General features: G+C 48.9%; 1 protein-coding gene across 32 annotated transcripts in view; it reads right to left on the reverse strand.

The window, feature by feature from the left end:
• ZMYND8 (zinc finger MYND-type containing 8) overlaps positions 1–19429 on the reverse strand; it is a 126610-nt gene that overhangs the window by 82370 nt on the left and 24811 nt on the right. For 27 of the 32 annotated variants that reach the window (XM_067708337.1, XM_067708340.1, XM_067708355.1 and 24 more), the window contains one exon: positions 5970–6118. The exons of 1 other annotated variant lie outside the window; for it this stretch is intronic. In XM_067708337.1, coding sequence (XP_067564438.1) covers positions 5970–6118 — 149 coding nt within the window. Of the gene's footprint in view, positions 1–5969; positions 6119–10688; positions 10825–13151; positions 13451–13937; positions 14448–19429 lie in introns of those variants that run through there. 4 more of the 32 variants (XM_067708357.1, XM_067708358.1, XM_067708338.1 and 1 more) reach the window with 4 other exon arrangements.

Genomic DNA, 19429 nt, shown 5'->3' on the forward strand with positions numbered 1-19429 from the left:
CATAGGGAACACAGATGAATGAAAACAGTCCTAGTTCTGGCCTGTATTCTCCTGCATTTGATAAAAGCACAAGGACTGCAAAATAAAGAGACTGCTTAGCCCTGGACTGTGAGGATGATGCGACACTCAGCCCCAGTGCTGGCGAGACGGCGGGAGGGGCAGAGCACGTGCCCGTCTTCAGGGCTCTCAGCTCCAGTGATCAAGGCCGCCAGGCAGACACACACACCAGGGGCTGCCTGGCCGCAGGAAAAAGCAGGCAATCCTGCTGTCTGTCCCCTGACCTGTCTCAGCTGTTAATACACTGCCCCCACCCAACAAGGAACTTCTGTGAAATGTCCCAGTTTTTAAGACAATGCATGGGCCCAGCAAAATAAGTCCTGGCCCACCTCTTTATAATACGTATAGCCCTGTACTCATAGGAGACAAGAGGGGCCCTGTGATTTCTGTGCCATATTCCATCAAAGGTGCACCTAAGGCCATTTTGCACAAATCTGTTAGCAGATTACTGTTCAATCCTTTAATGAGAAAGAAAAGGAAAGAAAAGAAAAGAAGTAAAGAAAAGAGGGATGGAAGGAGGGAGAGGAGGGGAGGGGAGGGGAAGGGGAACCTCCCAAAAGGACTCAAACTCAAAATGTCCCAAGAACTCCAGATTAGATTGGTATTTTACAGCAAAGGGCCAATATCACTTGGGACAAGGTATTTCTTGCCGCATCTACCGCAGGACATTTAGCATCCTGATCCTCCTCCTCACAACGCCAGAAGCAGCCTTCCAGGCTTTGGGATGTCCCCCACCGGCAGTCCCAAGAAAAAAACACCTATATGTTTTCAAACCTTTCCTAAGAGGTAAAATCACTAGACAAAAAGGATGTAAAAAATTAATTATAGGGCTTCCCTGGTGGCACAGTGGTTGAGAGTCCGCCTGCCGATGCAGGGGACACGGGTTCGAGCCCCGGTCCGGGAAGATCCCACGTGCCACGGAGCGGCTGGGCCCGTGAGCCTGCGCGTCCGGAGCCTGTGCTCCGTGACGAGAGAGGCCTCATCAGTGAGAGGCCCGCGTACCACAAAAAAAAAAAAAAAAAAGAATCCGCCTGCCAATGCAGGGGACATGGGTTCGAGCCCTGGTCCGGGAAGATCCCATGTGCCGCGGAGCAACTAAGCCTTTGCGCCACAACTACTGAAGCCCGCGTGCCTAGAGCAACAAGAGAAACCACCGCAATGAGACACCCGCACACTGCAGCTTAGAGTAGCCCCCGCACGCTGCAACTAGAGAAAGCCCACGTGTAACAACGAAGACCCAACACAGCCAAAAATAAATAAATAATTTTAAAAAAAATTAATTATAAACCTCAGAATATTCTTTTCCCTAAAAATAAAGTGCGCTCTAAACCTCTTCTTAAAATTCCCCTGAAAGTAACAAATTCCTAATATATGAAAAATGGGTGAAACCTTAAGTCAACAAAGGATTCATCTCCAAAATATAGAAACAGCTCATGCAGCTCAATATTAAAAAAACAAACACCACAATCCAAAAATGGGAAGACCTAAATAGACATTTCTCCAAAGAAGACATACAGATGGCCAAGAAGCACATGAAAAGCTGCTCAGCATCACTAATTATTAGAGAAATGCAAATCAAAACTACAATAAGGTATCACCTCACACCAGTTAGAATGGGCATCATCAGAAAATCTACAAACAACAAATGCTGGAGAGGGTGTGGAGAAAAGGGAACCCTCTTGCACTGTTGGTGGGAATGTAAATTGATACAGCCACTATGGAGAACAGTATGGAGGTTCCTTAAAAAACTAAAAATAGGATTACCATATGATCCAGCAATCCCACTACTGGGCATATACCCAGAGAAAACCATAATTCAAAAAGACACATGCACCCCAATGTTCACTGCAGCACTATTTACAATAGCCAGGTCATGGAAGCAACCTAAATGCCCATCAACAGATGAATGGATAAAGAAGATGTGGTACATATATTCAATGGAATATTACTCAGCCATAAAAAGGAACGAAATTGGGTCATTTGTAGAGATGTGGATGGATCTAGAGACTGTCATACAGAGTGAAGTCAGAAGGGGAAAAACAAATATCGTATGTTAACGCATATATGTGGAACCTAGAAAAATGGTACAGATGAACCGGTTTGCAAGGCAGAAATAAGAGATATAGATGTAGAGAACAAACATGGTCACCAAGGGGAAAGCAGCAGGGGGTGGGGGTGGGGGGTGATGAATTGGGCGATTGGGATTGACATGTATACACTGATGTGTATAAAATGCATGACTAATAAGAACCTGCTGTATTAAAAAAAAAATTATTCAAGTCATCCAATGATGGAATGACCCAGTTGATTGTATGACTGATTTGACCAATAACAGTGATGTGAGTAAAAAAAAAAAAAAAAAAAAACCTGTATCTCCACTTCATAATAAAACGTCTCTACCAAAAATGGAAAAATACAGGGTGGGGCGGGGGGATTATTATGCTAGAATGGCTTTCTTTTTAGAACACTAGAACAACCTCAGTATAAAGAAAAACAAGAGGGTGGAGACTCTTGATGTATACCAAAAAGCAAAAGAACCTGAACGCCTAAGACCAGAGGCAGAAGGCATGAGCAAAGCTGGCAGGGTATGCCACATAAGGGAGGGGTGGGGAGTGCGGCAAACAAGCACACAGGCCCCGTGTCTATAGAGCAGGCTCTACTCAGCTCCTGCTATTGCTGGATTTTTCTGAGTTTTTATAGGAACTCAGAAATACAAGTTGTTATTTGAAATCTCATGATCTTCAAACGTTGGTGACTAACAGAAATTATGTTGGTAAAACCCGGCATATGCAGGTGTACATTTTGCTTTTAATTCCATAATTTTTTTCAATTCTATACTCTAAAAGAGGAAAGAAAAGGGAAAGGGAAGAGAAGAAAAGAAAAACATGCACAGAAGAATTTTTTTTTAAGATTTCAGTTCCTCTTAGGAAAACAGACTGTGCTTGAGGGAGAGTGTCCCCTTCTATGCAAACACTACAAGCTGGAATGAATTATGGGGTCAAAGGTCAGGAATTTCTTTTCTTTACAGTTAAGGTTAATTTCTCCTTTGCCAACTCCTGGCCATTCAGCCCCAGGGAGTTTTAGATGTGAAAAACAAAAACCTACAATCAACCTTAGAATGTTCCTAGTACAAACCCTATTTTACAAGGTAACTGAAGCTCAGAAGCGGGAAAGCAACTGACAAGGTCCCACAGTGAGTTTCCCAGATGCAGTGGGACAGGAAGGAGTCAGGTCTCCAGGTCTGGAGCCCTTCCCTCCAGACCAATGGCTCCGTTAACTCTTCTATCAGTACTGCAGATAGGAGAATCATCTTCAGAAGCATGACGGTGCCCTGTGACCGGTCACCCCTGCTCTGTTCCACATCCACAGTGCATTCTGTATTCATGAGCTCCCGCCCTGTGTCCAACGCTGGGGCGAAAGCAGCCACTGGACACTGACCACTTTCTGAGGCTCCTACCAGAGGGGGACAGAGATCTACAAACACACCATTGTGGTCACGAGGCTTAAGTGTTATAGAAGTGGTATGAACACGTGGATGAGGAAGAGAGAGAAGAAAACGTGTGATCTGCCAAAGAGTTGATCAGTTTCGAGAGAGAGAGATGTGAGCCAATTCTTTGTTTTTCTTAATGTCTTTTATCTTTTTCTTTCTTTTTTTTTAATGTGAGCCAATTCTTAAAAGGACAGGAGGAAGTCACAAAGCACGAGTGCGTGTGTGCACACACGCAGAGGAGCCACTCGGAGACTGTCTCTGTCCAAGGGGGACAATATCTGCTTCATGACTTACGGCAACTGGTATGCGAGGGTTTGCCGTAAATTAAGGTTTGAGGATTATTTATAGCCTTCATGTTTCTTTCTTAGTCTTCAAGCTCGACAGCTATGGGATGGCTCCCGGGCGACAGGGGTGGGTGGTCACCAGCTTCAAGCCAGCCAGGCAGATGTAAGCTTCTTACTCCTTACTGTGAGGCCTTGGGGAGGTGACTTAACCTCTCTGAACCTCTGTGTTTTCATCAGTAAAATGGACACAACTGCAGCCCTTCCTCACAGCATCATTATAAACATTAACACACAAAAAAAGGCTTACAACAGGATGGGCACACTGTAAGTTCTGCTTTTAGTATTATTCTCACCAACACTATTATTATACATGTTTGTTCAAATTGTAATTCCTCCCAGAAGTTTACTTAGAACTCACCAGTTTTTCCTCCTATAATAGGATTCCCAATTCATTACATCTGGGCTATTCAACGCAGAAGCTACGAACCAGAGGTGTCCACTTAAATTTATTAAAAATTCAGTTCCTCAGGCACATCTGCCACTTTTGCAAATGCTCAGTGGCCACACATGGCTTGTGACTATCCCACTGTACAGTGCAGGCCTAGAACATTTCCACAGCTGTTGTTTAATTATTTCATGGATAGTCTGGGCGACTATTCCTCTTAATGTAGACTCTGGCTTAACTTCTTTAACTTCTTTTTTTTTTTTTTTAATTTACTTATTTTATTTCTGGCTGCATTGGGTCTTCGTTGCTGTGTGCAGGCTTTCGCTAGTTGTGGCGAGTGGGGGCTGCTCTTCATTGTGGTGCGCGGGCTTCTCATTGCGGTGGTTTCTCTCACTGTGGAGCACAGGCTCTAGGCGCGTGGGCTTCAGCAGTTGTGGCATGTGGGCTCAGTAGTTGTGGAAGATGGGCTCAGTAGTTGTGGCTCACGGGCTCAGTAGTTGTGGTTCACAGGCTTAGTTTCTCCGTGGCTTGTGGGATCTTCCCAGACCAGGGCTTGAACCCATGTCCCCTGCATTGGCAGACGGATTCTCAACCACAGCACCAGCAGGGAAGCCCTGGCTTATTAGTATTTATGTCACTTAGATCAATTCCTCTTCACGACAGCCCTGCCAGTTTGGTAGCACTAAGATCATTATTCCCATTTCAGTAAATGAGAAGACAAGGCACAAAGAGGTTAACTTGCCCACAGCCTCAAGGCAACAGGAGAGCTGGCACTTCCCTATGTAATTCTGAGAGAGAAAATAGATTCACGCACAGAAACGTCCCCCTCTCACAGTCCTGGTCATTTAACCATTGCTAGGTTTCTTCCCGTGAAAGCAATAGTCTTGTTTTATTCAACCTCAAGTCCCCAGGGCCCACACTTCGGCATCCATCATCTGCACAAATCGATGAATACATGCCCATGAATCCTCGCTGAAATGGCATCAGACCTGCTGGGCATCCTGTTTCCTCCACCGCTAGGAGACTTGAGCTCACGGTCCACTAAAACACCTCTCATTTTTTTAAGTCAGAAGAGTAGCTAGGCTGCAGCAGAGAATTTTAGAGCTAGAAGGTTCCTGAGACAAGATCCAAGATGGCATCGATTTTTGCATCTAGTTAGCTGGTCCTGGCTGCTGAGGGAGGGCGGAGTCTGCCAGAGACTGTGCACTCTGAAAAGGGTGCATAGTGACCAACTACCCAAGTCACAGTGGGCAGTGGGTAGGAGGGCAGCTGTCTCTCACCACGGACCTAAAACCATTCTTTTACAGATGAGAAAATTGAGACCAGAAGGGAGCATGCCTCAGCCACACAACCACCTGCAGGCAGAGCTCGGCACTGTCCTACGGGCAACAGCCTAGGAGGGCAACACCCTCAGGCCACAGGGGCAAACGGTCCTAACGTGTGGAAAAAGAAATCCAAGGAAAATCCCCAAATCCTAGAGCACAGTATCCTATCTGGGTCACTGCCCTTGTCCCCCAAAGAGATCTGAAAAATCCACTGGAAATTTCTGCACAGGCCCACTTTGAACTGCCCTTCTTGTCCTATGCAAATGACAGCCGCAGCAAGGCAGCTTGCTAAATGCCAAGCACACGGCGTGAGAAAAACGACAGCCTTTGTCCCCCGGGTGTGGACGCCATTCCCACTGGCCTTTTACCTGTTCTTTATTGTTATTGTTCAGTAAGCCGGGTTTCTTTTTCTTTTTAATGGGGCTTGTTGATGTGTCCTGTGGCGAGTGGCCATTGGAGGAATGCGGAGGGCTGGGGAACTTTCTTTTCTGGGCTGTTCTCTCTGTGGAGCCAGGATCTGAAAGAGACACACAGGACCACATATTTTAAAGCAATCGGGGAGGACCAGGCCCCACGGGAAGGGGGTGGTAGGGACATAACCCATTTTGTCCCCAAACCTAATGCCATTTTAGTGACCTTCCTCCTAGAATATACTCCCCCCACACCCCCCATCTTCACTGCCTGTCTCAGAGGTCAGTTGGTCTTTCTTTAGCCGACATAACATTTCTGTAAAAGTTTTAATTCGCTGCCAAAATATAAAAATTAAGAAACATCACATAATATCCTAGATTGGGGGCTTCTATTTAAAAAAAAAAATCAGGGCCTGCAGGGCCATATGGGACCAGATAGAGCTGAATACCAGCCACTTTTTAGATGGGAAAATACCCCCCATTTTGTCACAGTCCCCACCCTTCCCTACTGTTCCCTGTTGACGAGGCCATGACCCAGCTGCCGTGAGCCGTCACACACCCATGTCTGATGGCAAAAGCAGGAAACCATAAGAGACAGACCAAGAAAAGAAGGCCACACACTTCAAGAAAATGAAGGCAAATGTACTTTGTGGTGGAAGACAACACTTATTCATGTTTAGCAGGTTAAAAAAAGTATAACTGTGCAAAAAAAAATATACCCCACCCACCAGAGTCCCCGTGGCCCAGTCACCAGTAGGCATCATGTTTGCGACTCTCCTCCAAAGAGATCAACGCAAACTACATTCTCACCCGATTCTCATCTGAAAAATGCCAACCCCACCCTTGTCAATCCATTCCTTTCTATTTTTATTCTCCCAGCATCTCATTAAAACACATACACTTGGGACTTCCCTGGTGGCACAGTGGTTAAGAATCCTCCTGCCAATCAATGCAGGGGACACAGGTTTGAGCCCTGGTCCAGGAAGATCCCACATGCCTCAGAGCAACTAAGCCTGTGTGCCACAGCTACTGAGCCTGCGCTCTAGAGCCCGCAAGCCCAACTACTGAGCCCGCGTGCCACAACTACTGAAGCCCACGTGCCTAGAGCCCATGCTCCACAAGAGAAGCCACTGCAATGAGAAGCACACACACCGCAAAGAAGAGTAGCCCCCGCTCACCGCAACTAGAGAAAGCCCGTGCGCAGCAGCGAAGACCCAATGCAGCCAAATATAAATAAGTAAATAAATTGATAAAAAACAAAAAATATAGATTATTGCAATTAAAAAAAACCACACTTCCACCACCATCCAATCTTCACCTGCGAAGATTTTAATCCATTCCATGCCAGATGGCTGTCCTGTTAGCTTAGGGAGGATACAATGGAATGCCCAGGGGCACCTTCTATCCTTGAGGAATGAAAGCTACAGGCACCAGAAGAGAAGAAAGCTATGCCGAGAGCACAGGTGATGAGACAGGACACGGAGTCCGGAAAGATGACTATCCACAAAGATGGCCTGATGACGTTCCCCGTCCAGGGTTACCTCTCAGGCAAGTCCCAGCACACAGGCTGTGCTGTGTGTCATAGCCCTTTGTCTGGACAGGAGCCGCTGGGGCAAGATCAACAGGGTCCAAAATGGCCACATGCAAGGCCTCCTAGTGGCTTACTTTTGAGTGAAAGCTGGAGCATCCTCCAGCAGGCTCATAAAGACAATGGACCACTTCTGCAAAATCCAAACTACACAAGGGAATTCCCCAGGCTCACCACGCAGACTGCAGGAAAATCCTGAACAAATGTTCAGGTTGCTGCACTGAGACACAGCCCCGAGAGGAAATTAAATGCTAACCACAGACCCCTTGAGGGAGAAGAGACCCCAGAATCAGGGGACCATCCCACAGACATCAAAACAGCGGCCTGGAGAACCCAAAGGGTTGGCCCAGCAGCACACAACAGCTAGTTAGTGGGAAAATGCACTAAAAAGATGCAGCCTGGGATTGGCAAGCTTCCCCAGAGAGCACCTCCTCTCATTCCCACAGGGATCCTCACCCCACTTCCCCACCGTACGTAAAACCTCTCACTTTCTCTATAGGGTCTTTGACCCAACCATCTCCTCCTAGAAGCACGTTCTATAGACATGGTCACAGGGCAGCAAAGCACATGCAAGATGATTCAACTGCAGCACTGTGTGTTGGACTTACGTGTCCACAAACTGGGAGCTGGCCTGATAACATACTGCGGGATACAGCCATGAAGAAGAATGAGGCACCTTTAGACAAACTGACGTATGACAATCTCCAAGCTTCTGCATCAGGTTAAAAGAGCAACACATGAAAATACCAATGGCATTCTTCACAGAACTAGAACAAATAATTTTAAAATTTGTATGGGAACACAAAAGACCCCGAATAGCCAAAACGATCTTAAGAAAGAACAGCGCTGGAGGAATCATGCTCCCTGACTTCAGATTATACTACAAAGCCACAGTAATCAAAACAGTATGGTATTGGGACTTCGCTGGTGGCACAGTGGTTAACAATCCGCCTGCCAACGCAGGGGACACGGGTTCGAGCCCTGGTCTGGGAAGATCCCACATGCCACGGAGCAACTAAGTCCGTGTATCACAACTACTGAGTCTGTGCTCTAGAGCCTGCGAGCCACAACTACTGAGCCCACGTGCCTAGAGCCCGTGCTCCGACACAAAAAGAAGCCACCGCAATGAGAAGCCCACACACCACAATGAAGGGTAGCCCCCGCTCGCCGCAACTAGAGAAAGCCTGCGTGCAGCAGTGAAGACCCAACGCAGCCAGAAATAAATAAATTTATCAAAAACAAAAAAGAAAAAGCAATGCATGTCTAGCACCATTAACAGACTAACACACACAGCCCAAGAAATATGGGGGTTTTGTCTTTCTCTTTTTTGTCTTTATCTTTCTATTTTGTCTTCTATTTTTTCCTTTTTAAAATTTTTTTTTGAAAAAGATGTTTTATATATATTCATAATTTACATAAGCCTAAAATATTCCTGGTTGAACACAAGAAATACAAGTTCTTAACGGAGACTGGTGGTTGCCTCAGGGGAGGAGAGCTTGCAAAGTGTGGGGCAGAGATTATTTTCCACCATGTGCCCTTATTTATCATGTGCCTGGACTACTTTATCAAAGTAAGGAAAATTAAAAAGGAAATATTTAGCAGGTTCAGCATCACATAAAAAAGCAGCAGGTGCAAACCAAAGCCAGTAATGAGCAAATGACAGAGACCCGATTCAGGATAAAAAATGTCGCCAAATGGACAAACTTGGGGCTGATCAGCTGAGCGTGCAGACCCCAGGAAGGAGTTTGGGATTTGTTCTACGTGGATCTAATAAACCCAGATAACTCTGCTCAAGTGTCAGAGGATGGGCGTTTAAGAAAAGCGTTTTGGGGGCTCAAAGGAGCTGTGTCCCAGAAGAAATGGCACCCTAGCCAGGCAAAAAGGGAAAGCCATTGGGCCAAGGTTTTGATTTCGCATGTATTATTCCGTTTATGGACAGATTTTGAAAGAGAGCACGTGAGCAACGTCAGGCCAGTGGAAAGCTAGGAACAAATTCAGGGAAAAAACAAGTAATGCTGACCCTTGAACAACACAGGGGTTTGGGCTTCGACCTCCACAGTCGAAAATCCACGTACTGCTATCTCTGCCTCAAAAGCAAAAGAACTGATGAAGGACTCACCCAAGGGTGGGAAGCCAAGCAGTCTGGACAGAATCAAGACTCAAACCCTAGTTTTTTGTGATTCCACATACTGTGGTCTGTAACCAAACACCAACTTTCCCCTACACTTAAAGATCGGTCAAATGAAAACACAGGTACTCTATTTACTGAAAAAAATCCACGTGTCAGTGGACCAGAGCAGTTCCAACACATCTTCTTCAAGGGTCAACTGTAGTGTTGTCGATGTTTCTCAACAGAGCACTAATGGATTTTGGCAGGGACGGCTCCTTCTCCTTGTCAGGACAACCTCAGCCCCCTCCCACCCACTGCCATTGATGCTCCCAAACACTGTGACAACCAAAAGCGCCTCACATACCTCCCAATCCCTCCCAGGAGTGGCACTAGCCTCCTGGAGCACCGCAGAGCTGGAGCATGGGGCACAGTGGACGAAACCCACAGCCCAGCCCACACCTGGTCGACCCCTGGGGCCAGAAAGCTCTCCAGCTCCTCCCACTGCAGTATAAGTCATTCACCTGTGGCTGAGATCTAGGATGATGGTTCCCCAAGTGCTGTCCTCACGCAAGCAGCAGCAGCCAACACCTACGAATTTGCTAGAAATGCACATTCTCAGGCCCCACGCCAGATCTACAGCGTCAGAAACTGGAATAGGGCCCAGTGATCAGGGGGTTTAACCAGCCTTCTGGAGGATTAAGGTGCACACTAATTCGAGATGCTCTAGGTTGTATGTTTGGGGGATGGAGTGTGAGTTCTCCAGCCTAGAGATTCCTGCTGATCTCCTCTCCTTCCTCATCGCGCTACCTGTAGGGTTGGTTCAGAACGCAGGAAGCGAAAGCCAAGCAAGGAGCCAAGGAGAAAGAATGAGAACAGCTAAACACATGACCCCAGGCGACTCCCCATACTTCTCAGGGCCTCAGGGACACACCTGTAAAATGGGAGGAGAGACGGAGAAAAGGAACAGAACAGTTCTTACCCGGAGCCCACGAAAATGCTTCAGGGCCCCATGATCCGCGTGCCAAGGTTCCGTACGTGGAGACAGTTTCTTGGGAAGAGGGGCCATAGCCTACTTCACCTTCTCACAGGAGACATCAACTCTAAAGATTAAAAAACTACAGGGCCAGAGGATCGTAAAGTCTATTTTAACTTTGCAATTCTTTAATTCCGTGTGAAAGCGGGGCGGGAGGAATCCCTAGAAATGAATATACTCAGAAGCCACTGAGCGCCAAGGAGACAGTTTTACCTGAGGCCACCGGGAAACGAAAGGGCAGCAGGGCCTAACACAGTGAGAGGAGGAGTCTGCCCCAAGGCTGCCCATACCCAAGAGGATCCCCAACCCTCTAGTCTGAGCAAAAGAGAAAATCCCCAATTCCATTCCTGGTTACAAACACACCGACTCCCTCCAGAGTTAATGAGCATTCAGTGGCTGTATCCAAGGGGTAGAAATTTAATAGATTCCACACAACAGACACATCTGTCAACAGCAGAGGCTTTCACTGAAGCCTCTTAGGGAGAAAAATTGACAAATGCTGGCTGGATTCAGTGTCCTTCCCAGATATGAGACAGCAGGCCAGCATTCTAACTTAAAAACCTACCCACTCCAATGGAGGCTAGGCCTCTGCTGGTGATAGAATGGTGGGTGGGAACCTTGCTGTAGTCACGGTAACAAAGCTGCCTTGAGGACCTTTTCTAGAAAGCTGAGTCAAAGGTTTTGTGGGGGGGGTTTCCCTCCCCTCTTTAATGATTTAATTCTGACAGGGACATATTTCTACACGCATTTCATGTGTAATCATGAATGATGACACACAGCCGCTGGACAGTGAATCACCAGGGCAACGGTTCACCCTTGATCTGAAAGACCTTCCTGGCAAGTAGCAGGACCTGGGATTCTTACAGGGCTGGCCCACCCCCTCCATCCCAAAATAAGTCTGGTTCTGAAGGAGTTAACGTGGGCGAGGGAGTAGAGCGGTCTAGAAGAAAAGGCCAGAGCAGTGACTCAGGGAAACAGCTTGGCATGGAGCAGGAAGCAGCAGAATTTTCCCCTCCTGTGCCAATTCACTGAAATCTTAATAATAGGGCGAGGTCTACTGAGTATTTAGGAACCAAGCGTGTGACGACATCCTCCCTGAACCTGTGTCTTGTGATAGGCCAGAAATAATCCCGCTCAGGCCTTCCTAGATGTCCCTTGACCTAAGGGACGCCTTCCTTCAAGATAACCCAGCCTCTTAGCTTCCCTGAGCCGCGGGTATTAACAGCTAGGATGTTCTTGTATTGCACACAATGAACCAGACCCTGTTCAAAATGCCTTTCACGCCCTTCCCTCTAAGTCACCCACCCAAGATCACACAAGTAGCCGGGCTGGGATTTGACCCCAGGCAGTGCGGCTCGGAAGGCCCAATGGGTGGCCTCACCCCAGGGAGAGGTTTGTCTCAGCTCTGCAGCCCAAAGACTTCCTAATTCAGGGTCTCAGAATGTTTTAAGAGTACACTCTCATTTTGCTTTTTTCCTTTCCAGCTGCAGACGGTGGGCTGGGGGGATTGCAGAGCTCCAGGAACCGGGAGAAAAGTGGAAAATCATGGTGTGTCACTTGCTGATGATGCAAGTCGTTCTCCCAAAGGCGCTTCCCAGGAAGCCGATTCACCACCCGACCCTCACTGGTGGTACCACAGGCTGGTCTACACCACAAAACAGGCTGGGGGGCTGCACGGCCATCTCCCCTCCTCCAACACTTCTTCCCAGTGTCCATCCATCCAGGCCAGTCACACCCCACCCCCACTCACATCCGGCGCCTGAGTCACAGCGCTCGCCCTTCTCCAGAGTCTAGGAAATGACACACCAGTTACAGGGAATTGTCTCCTCCGGAGAGAGCACAGGCCCCAGCTGAAGGCCGGGCGCTTCCCCTGGACTCCAGGGCCTGGAGGACCGGCCCTGTGCTGTGTTTTTGTGGGTGTTAAATTTCCTTGATGAGCTCAATGGCAACATGGACAGGGGCTGAATGAAAGACTCTCGGTCAACAGGCCCGAACCAGCAGCCAAGGCCACGGAAGTGGGGTGACCAACCACTGGTTGGCTGAAGATGGACAGTCAAGTGGTCACCCTACAGTGAAGTCAGGCCGGGTGCAGAGGATACAGAGTGGTCAGGACCTAGTCCTGCTGCCACCCTGCAAGCTCCTCAACCTCTCTGTGCCTCTGCTCTTCCTTCCGTCACATGGAGATGGTGGTACCTCGTGGAGTTATCCACAGATTAAACGGGTTAATTCATGTGATGCTCTTAGTGTAATACCTGGCAGAGAGGAAGCACTCAATAAACAGCAGCTGTTTTTTTTTTTAAAGCCACGCACATTCCTCTTCCTCCTCTTTCCCCTCTGCCTCCTCCACCACCATCCCTCTCCAAAAGCAGAGCTGAGTTCTCCGAGGAGCATGTTAAATCAATGCCACACCTTCAGTTACAGAAACGCCAGCCTATATAAAGTGGAGCCGGGAATCAGCCCAGGGCACGATTTCTCCACGTCCACAGGACCGCGCAAAGTCCAGGTTTCCTCCTGTAACGGCCAAGGCAGGCGCAGGGGCAGAGGCCTGTGCGGGCTCAGCCACGAGGACACGGGGTAACTGCCAGCCCTCGCCATGGCCTCCCCCAAATGTGACCACACGCTGCTCTCCAGGAGCAGCAGAGCCTAGCGCAGTGCATCATTTCAAGGCGTTTCCCAAAGACACAGAGCGGGTACCTTAACAGACCTCCCTCCCCAGGAATCTTAGGGCCCTCTCCAGCCAGTAATTACATCCTAATGAAACAAAAGCCCGGAATGTCCTCCAGGCCCGGGACCAGAAAAGGAGGGGAATCGGGAGCAAAGCATGGGGACAGGGAGGGCACATCATTTTTCTTGCCACAGACAATGTCCAAGCCACAAGGAACACGTAAGCGACAGAAACTCTCAGAATAGTTTGCTGACTTGGAGCATCTCCTGGACCCACAGACTCTGGAAGACGGGGCCGCAGCCTGGGCCTCCCCGGGGAAAAAGCTGCACTGGCCTAAGCTGGGCTCCTAAAAGGTCTCCCGCATGTGACTGTGAACTTCCAGATCAGGAAAAGAAGGGCTGGAATGGAGATGAGGCAGTGGGAGGAAGAGGGTCACTCTCAACTTGGGGGAAATGTCACTGTACCAGGAAGCCGGGTACCGCAGAGGCCAAGCAAGCGAGGGGCAGGTAACCCTGGGATGGGGTGCTTACCTGCCATCGAGAAAGCTCTGCTGTTCTGAGGGCCTAGCCTCTCTTTTAAACAGAACTGAGGCTCCCACACGGCACACATTCCTGCTTCCGGATCCTCAGCAGCCTCTCCCAGGGGGAGGAGGAAGCAGCACTGCCGACAGGCTAAGAGTCACCACTTACCAGGCTGACCAGCGCGGCCAGGACAGCCTCACCTCCCTGCAATCAGGCAGCCCGAGGCCCGGCGACGTGCCTTCGCGTCCCTGGGCTTTCGGCTCTAATTTACCACCCTCGGCAGACGGCAGCTCGGCTGAGCTGAAAATCTTCAGCGCGAGCACCGAAGAGCCATTTATTTCGCTGATGTGGATAAACACAACAAGCTGCAGTGGTTCTACTCGCTGGAGTGCACATATCAGAAGGCGGGTGGAGGCAGGGGGATGAAGTTGGGATGGCTTGCATTTTGAAGGTGTTTTGAAATAATTGTTTCCAATTATCTTTAGTTCTGATGTGCCTCTCCCAGAAATGAGAAAACCATCTTCCCACCGTACACACACAAACTCAACCGTCTTCCCACTGTACACACACAAACTCAATCTCCCTCTCCCCTCCCCCTCCCCCTTCTTCTCCCCCTCCCCCTCCCCATCCCTCTCCTCTCTCCTCCCTCCCTCCCTCTCTCTTTCCGCCTCCCTCCACTTTTCTCTCTCTCTCACTCTCTCTCCCTCCCTCCCTCCCAATAATGCAGAAGTGGTGATTAATGGGCACATTCATATGTAAAAGATAAACTTCCAAACCCTCCAGGCAAGACAGAAATTGCTTCCAACGAGGGAGAAGAGGCTGATTTACAAATGAATTCACTGTTTAGGCCTCAACATCTAGAGGCAATTGCCACCACGTAGCCCTTTCTCCCCGCACCTCCCTCAGCTGGGATGAAGCCCTCTGGAAAAAACGACGACATCTCAACAGGAATTTCCTGGTTCCAGAATGCCAAGCTCTTTCGGTCTTCACAGAGGGGGGGAGGCCGGGCCTAACTCCCTACAAGAAAAACTGCTGCACCCCACCCACCCGTTCAGCAGGTCCAGGCCCAGAAGGCTTGCATCCGACGTTGTGTACATATTTGAGGCCCTGAGAACTCTGCCGAATCACCGCAAAGAAAATGTGGAGAAACCAGTTGCCTTTGGCCTTTACGGCAGCTGGCGGAGGAGCAAGCTCGCAGGAGGCCCTGGTTCTAGTGGCTGAAGCCCCTGCGCATTAGTATCTAGGCTGCAGGGACTCAGCTCAGGTTCTGGAAAGTTCAGGTGCTGGTGGGTGGCTTTCAAATTGCAATGGGGAGTTACAGCATCAGAGGGACAGTTCAAAAACAAAAAGACTGCCAGCAGCAGCTGAAGCAGCAAAGCGGGCTGGAGAAGAAAGGGGGATGAAGAGGCTGCAAGGAAGGGGGCAGATGGAGGAAGAGGTGCTGCCGCTCATAACCAGGCAACGTTCCCCACACGCCCTGGGCGGGGGCCTCTCTAAGAGTCACCTTAACGAAGACTAAGAAAAAGACACCAGGGAAGAAGGGACCGGCGCTCTAGTCGCCTCGTGGCCTTTTTTTGAGGAAGCAAAGATGTTCAGGCCCAGAATTACCCTGGTCAAAAGGACGCTTAACGTCACCTGGATACGGAGGTCCCCAAGCTTAAGAGTGCACGGAAGGATGGATTAGCACAGCCCTTGCAACACACCTGAGATGGAAGCCAAAGAGGAGAACTTCAATGTCATCCATAGGGGACTGACATGCAGCCATAAAGTGAAACAGAGAAGGAATCACGTCTTTATTTACTGGCCTGGGGCAAAATTCAAGTGTAAAAAGGCCAGAAATAGAAGCTGGGTGAGAGCTGCGAGGGTTCTGGATTTGCAAAGGCCTGGAGTAACATCCAGGAAATCAGCCAACACTGAACTCCTCTTTGAATTCTTTCTGATCCCTGTCACGTATTTAACTATTTAAGGTATGTTTAAACGACTATGGGGAGAAATGGATGCCATCAACAAGATTTATGGGACTCTCACTACACGCCAGGGACCACGTCTGTATCCCCAGCCCCCAGCAAGCAGGAATTCAGCACATCCTCCCACCCCGCCCCCGCATCAATCAGGTGCTTTTAAGGGGCTCAGGTGTCTAGAACGGTGAAAAACAGTGGTTCTCAAGCCGGTCCCCCCCCCCAGGGGACACTTGGCAATGTCTGGAGACACTTCCGGTTGTCACCCGTAGGCAAAGAGAGAGGGGTTGCTCCTGGCATCTACCGGGCAGAGTCCAGGGATGCTGCTAAACACCCCCACGGTGCACGGGAGAAAAGAAACTTCCAGCGAGCTGCCATCAGGTCTACCCTTCTGTCAATACACCACCCACAGAGACGTCTGCAACCATTAAGAGGAAAATAGTGCCTTATGTTTCACCTGGCGGCCCTGACTTCAGATTTCAAAAAGAAGAAAACAATGGGACCAGTCAGTCAACAAATAGTCACCGAACAACTCCTAGACATCTGGGCTCCCAGGGAAGGGCCCTTGCCCGCCGTGGGAGGGCAGCCAGGAACAAATAATAGTAATAACAGCTACCTTTTGTTGACCACTTATCACCTGTGAGACACTGTTCCCGATACAAATGTCAATTGACTTGCTCCTCACCACAGTTCGAGGAGGAGGTAGGACCACAGACTGCTCATTTCACTGACGAGGAAACTGAGGCCCAGAGAGAAACAAGCCCATGAGGAAGTGGCTGGTAAATACAGGATGAATACAGAATTTGTTCAATCTAGAAATACTGAATAAGAAACTGATTACAGATGGACAAAAAGCTGAGCAGGACAAATTCCGGGAATTTGTGAATACACATTAGGGAGAGGGGGAGCCAGGAAAATCTCTCTCCTCTTTCCTTCTCAAACTGGGCTCATGTGATTCACAGCTAACGTTTATTAAGAAGCTACCTTACAAATCCTCCCCAAAATCCCACGACGTAAGGATGGGGTTTTGTTCCTGTTTTGGCCACATCGCGTGGCATGCAGAACTTCCCCGACCGGGGATCGAACCCGTGCCCCCTGCAGTGGAAGCGTGGAGTCTTAACCACTGGACCACCAGGGAAGTCCAAGGACGGTGTTTTTGTACCGATTTCATAGGTGAGGCTCAGAGAGGCAAAATCTTCTGTGGCCTTGAGGCATGCAGGTCAAAGCAGCATGCTGGGGGCTCCATCACAGCTGGGTCCCACTCCAAAGCCCTCCAAACCAGTCAAGTGACTTCCCTGAGTTCCAGGATGCCACCTTGTAATTCTCCATCACTAAGGGCATGTTTGGTGCCGGCCACTGTCAACACCATGCTGTCGTTCAGGGTGTGGGCTCTGGAGCCAAGCCACCAGCTCTGAATCCAAGCCCTGTCATCTGCTGCTGTGTGTTCTTCGGCAAGTTACTTAGCCTCTCTGTGCCTCAGTCAATTCAGCTGTAACTCTTAGAGCTGTAACTGACTTTAAAGGGCTGTTAAGAATAAAGGAGGCAATGCACTCACAGTGAACAGCTCATCAAAGCACCACCAGTTATAACTGGTAGGTAATTCTCCTTTAGGGGAAGGAGGCACCAGGGCAGAGAAAAGCCATTAACCCAGAAATCTCAAACCAGTTTCCCCAAATCATTATGCATCTTCACCCCGATTTGCGCCCGATCGGCCCTTCTCAACCGGCTTCTGAAAGGGGTTCACTGATGGGAAATACAAACTTTCACAGTAAGTCCTCCCAGGCTGGCACAAGTTCAACCCAAGCCAGCCTCAAAATCCCCTCAAGGCTTAGGATTTCCTCCCAGATCAAAGCAGAAGCACCAGGTGGCGGCCCACGGACCCAGCCCTACCCTTGCTGATTGACCTTCCACCCCAGGACGCCTCCTAATGCCCTCTCCTCCCTACTCAAACGAGGCTCAGGAAGCCCGGGAGAGAGGAGGCCTCAGAATCCCCATAATCTGCAACGTGCGTGAAGAATGCTGAACCCGGCAGGGTCAGGACGGAGGCATGGAAGTGCCTACGTGGTATCTGGCACATAGCAAGCGCTCTGCAGAGAGCTGTTCCTCCCCTGCCCACCCTCACTTCTGCCTGTTCCCGTTCAGTCCACCCTTCACAGTTGCCACCTTGATCCAAGCCCCGGGACTATTCACTTGCCCTTGCTAGCAGCCTTCTTCAAACCTAAATAAAATAAGTAGTCCCCTACTTAAAACCTGAGAGGACTTCCCTGGTGGTTCAGTGGCTAATACTCTGTGCTCCCAAGGCAGGGGGCCCAGGTTCGACCCCCGCTCAGGGAACTAGATCCCACATGCTGCAACTAAAGATCCCGCATGCTACAACGAAGATCCTGCGTGCTGCAACTAAGACCCAGTGCAGCTAGCTAAATAAATAATAATTAATTAATTTTAAAAACCCGCCAAGGGGCTTACTGTAGACACCCAGCATCTTATCAGTATCTACCATGCCTCCAGGGATCTGGCCCCGCCCACCTTTTCTCCTCCTTTCACTCAACCCTAACCACAAACAGCCTCTAACGAGCCAAGTTCATTTGTCCTTGCTGACTCTTCCATCTAGAACATGCTGTATGCCCGACTTTCCCATAGTTGACAACTTCAACTTTTGGCTTAAATGTCACTTCCCCAGAGAAGCCTTCCATGGCCACCCCAAATCTCCAGCCCTCTTACGGTATCATCTTAAAGTAGGTTTCTTTCCCCCTTCATTGTGGTCATCTCCAGCTGAAAATTGTTGCGACTTATTTTCTTTTTTGCTGGTTCGTTTGTTCATTGGGTCTCCTCCAGCATGGGACCTTGATCTCAGTTTTTCTGACGTTCTTTGCTGCAGCCCAATGTCTGACACACAGTCTGGCTCCGAGGCAGCCCCCAAAGAGACCTCTGATCAGCTAAGTGAGAGTGTGATCACTGGAAAATCCAGTTTGTCCTCCCAGGTCTAAGAATTTGTCCCAGCAAACCAAGACAGCCGTAGGGTCGTGACGTGGACAGGGAAGATTACACAAAAGGGAGCCTGGCCGTTCCAGGGTCAGCAAGAAACTAGAGGAGGAAACTGCCTTTTCAACAGGTACTCAGCCATCCTCGTTTCTGGCCTAAAGAGCCCATTTCCCCCAAAGTAGGCGATTAAGTGAGGATTTATATCCTGAATGTGATGGGGCCTTGCAGCTAAACGCAATTACTGAGAAACCAAAGGGGGAAAACTCAGGAGAGGGTTTTCTCAGGCCACTCATTTCCTAACTCTCTTCCCCAGTCTTCTTGGGGAGAGCTACTGTTGCAGAATGATTTAGCGTTAGAAAAGAGGAATGACTTTCTCCAGGGAAAACACTCTCCCCACTGGGAGACCCCCTACTGTGATGACCATTTAACCAAATCTTTTAGTCCAGATTCTTTGCCCTTTTTTTTTTTAAGTTTTAAGTTTTGGGGTTTTTTTAAATTCTTTAGCAACACAACTTTATTTATTTATTTATTATTTGGTTGCGCCGGGTCTTAGTTGCAGCA

Source organism: Pseudorca crassidens, chromosome 15, assembly GCF_039906515.1.
Source record: "Pseudorca crassidens isolate mPseCra1 chromosome 15, mPseCra1.hap1, whole genome shotgun sequence".
In the NCBI taxonomy this organism is placed as follows: domain Eukaryota; kingdom Metazoa; phylum Chordata; class Mammalia; order Artiodactyla; family Delphinidae; genus Pseudorca; species Pseudorca crassidens.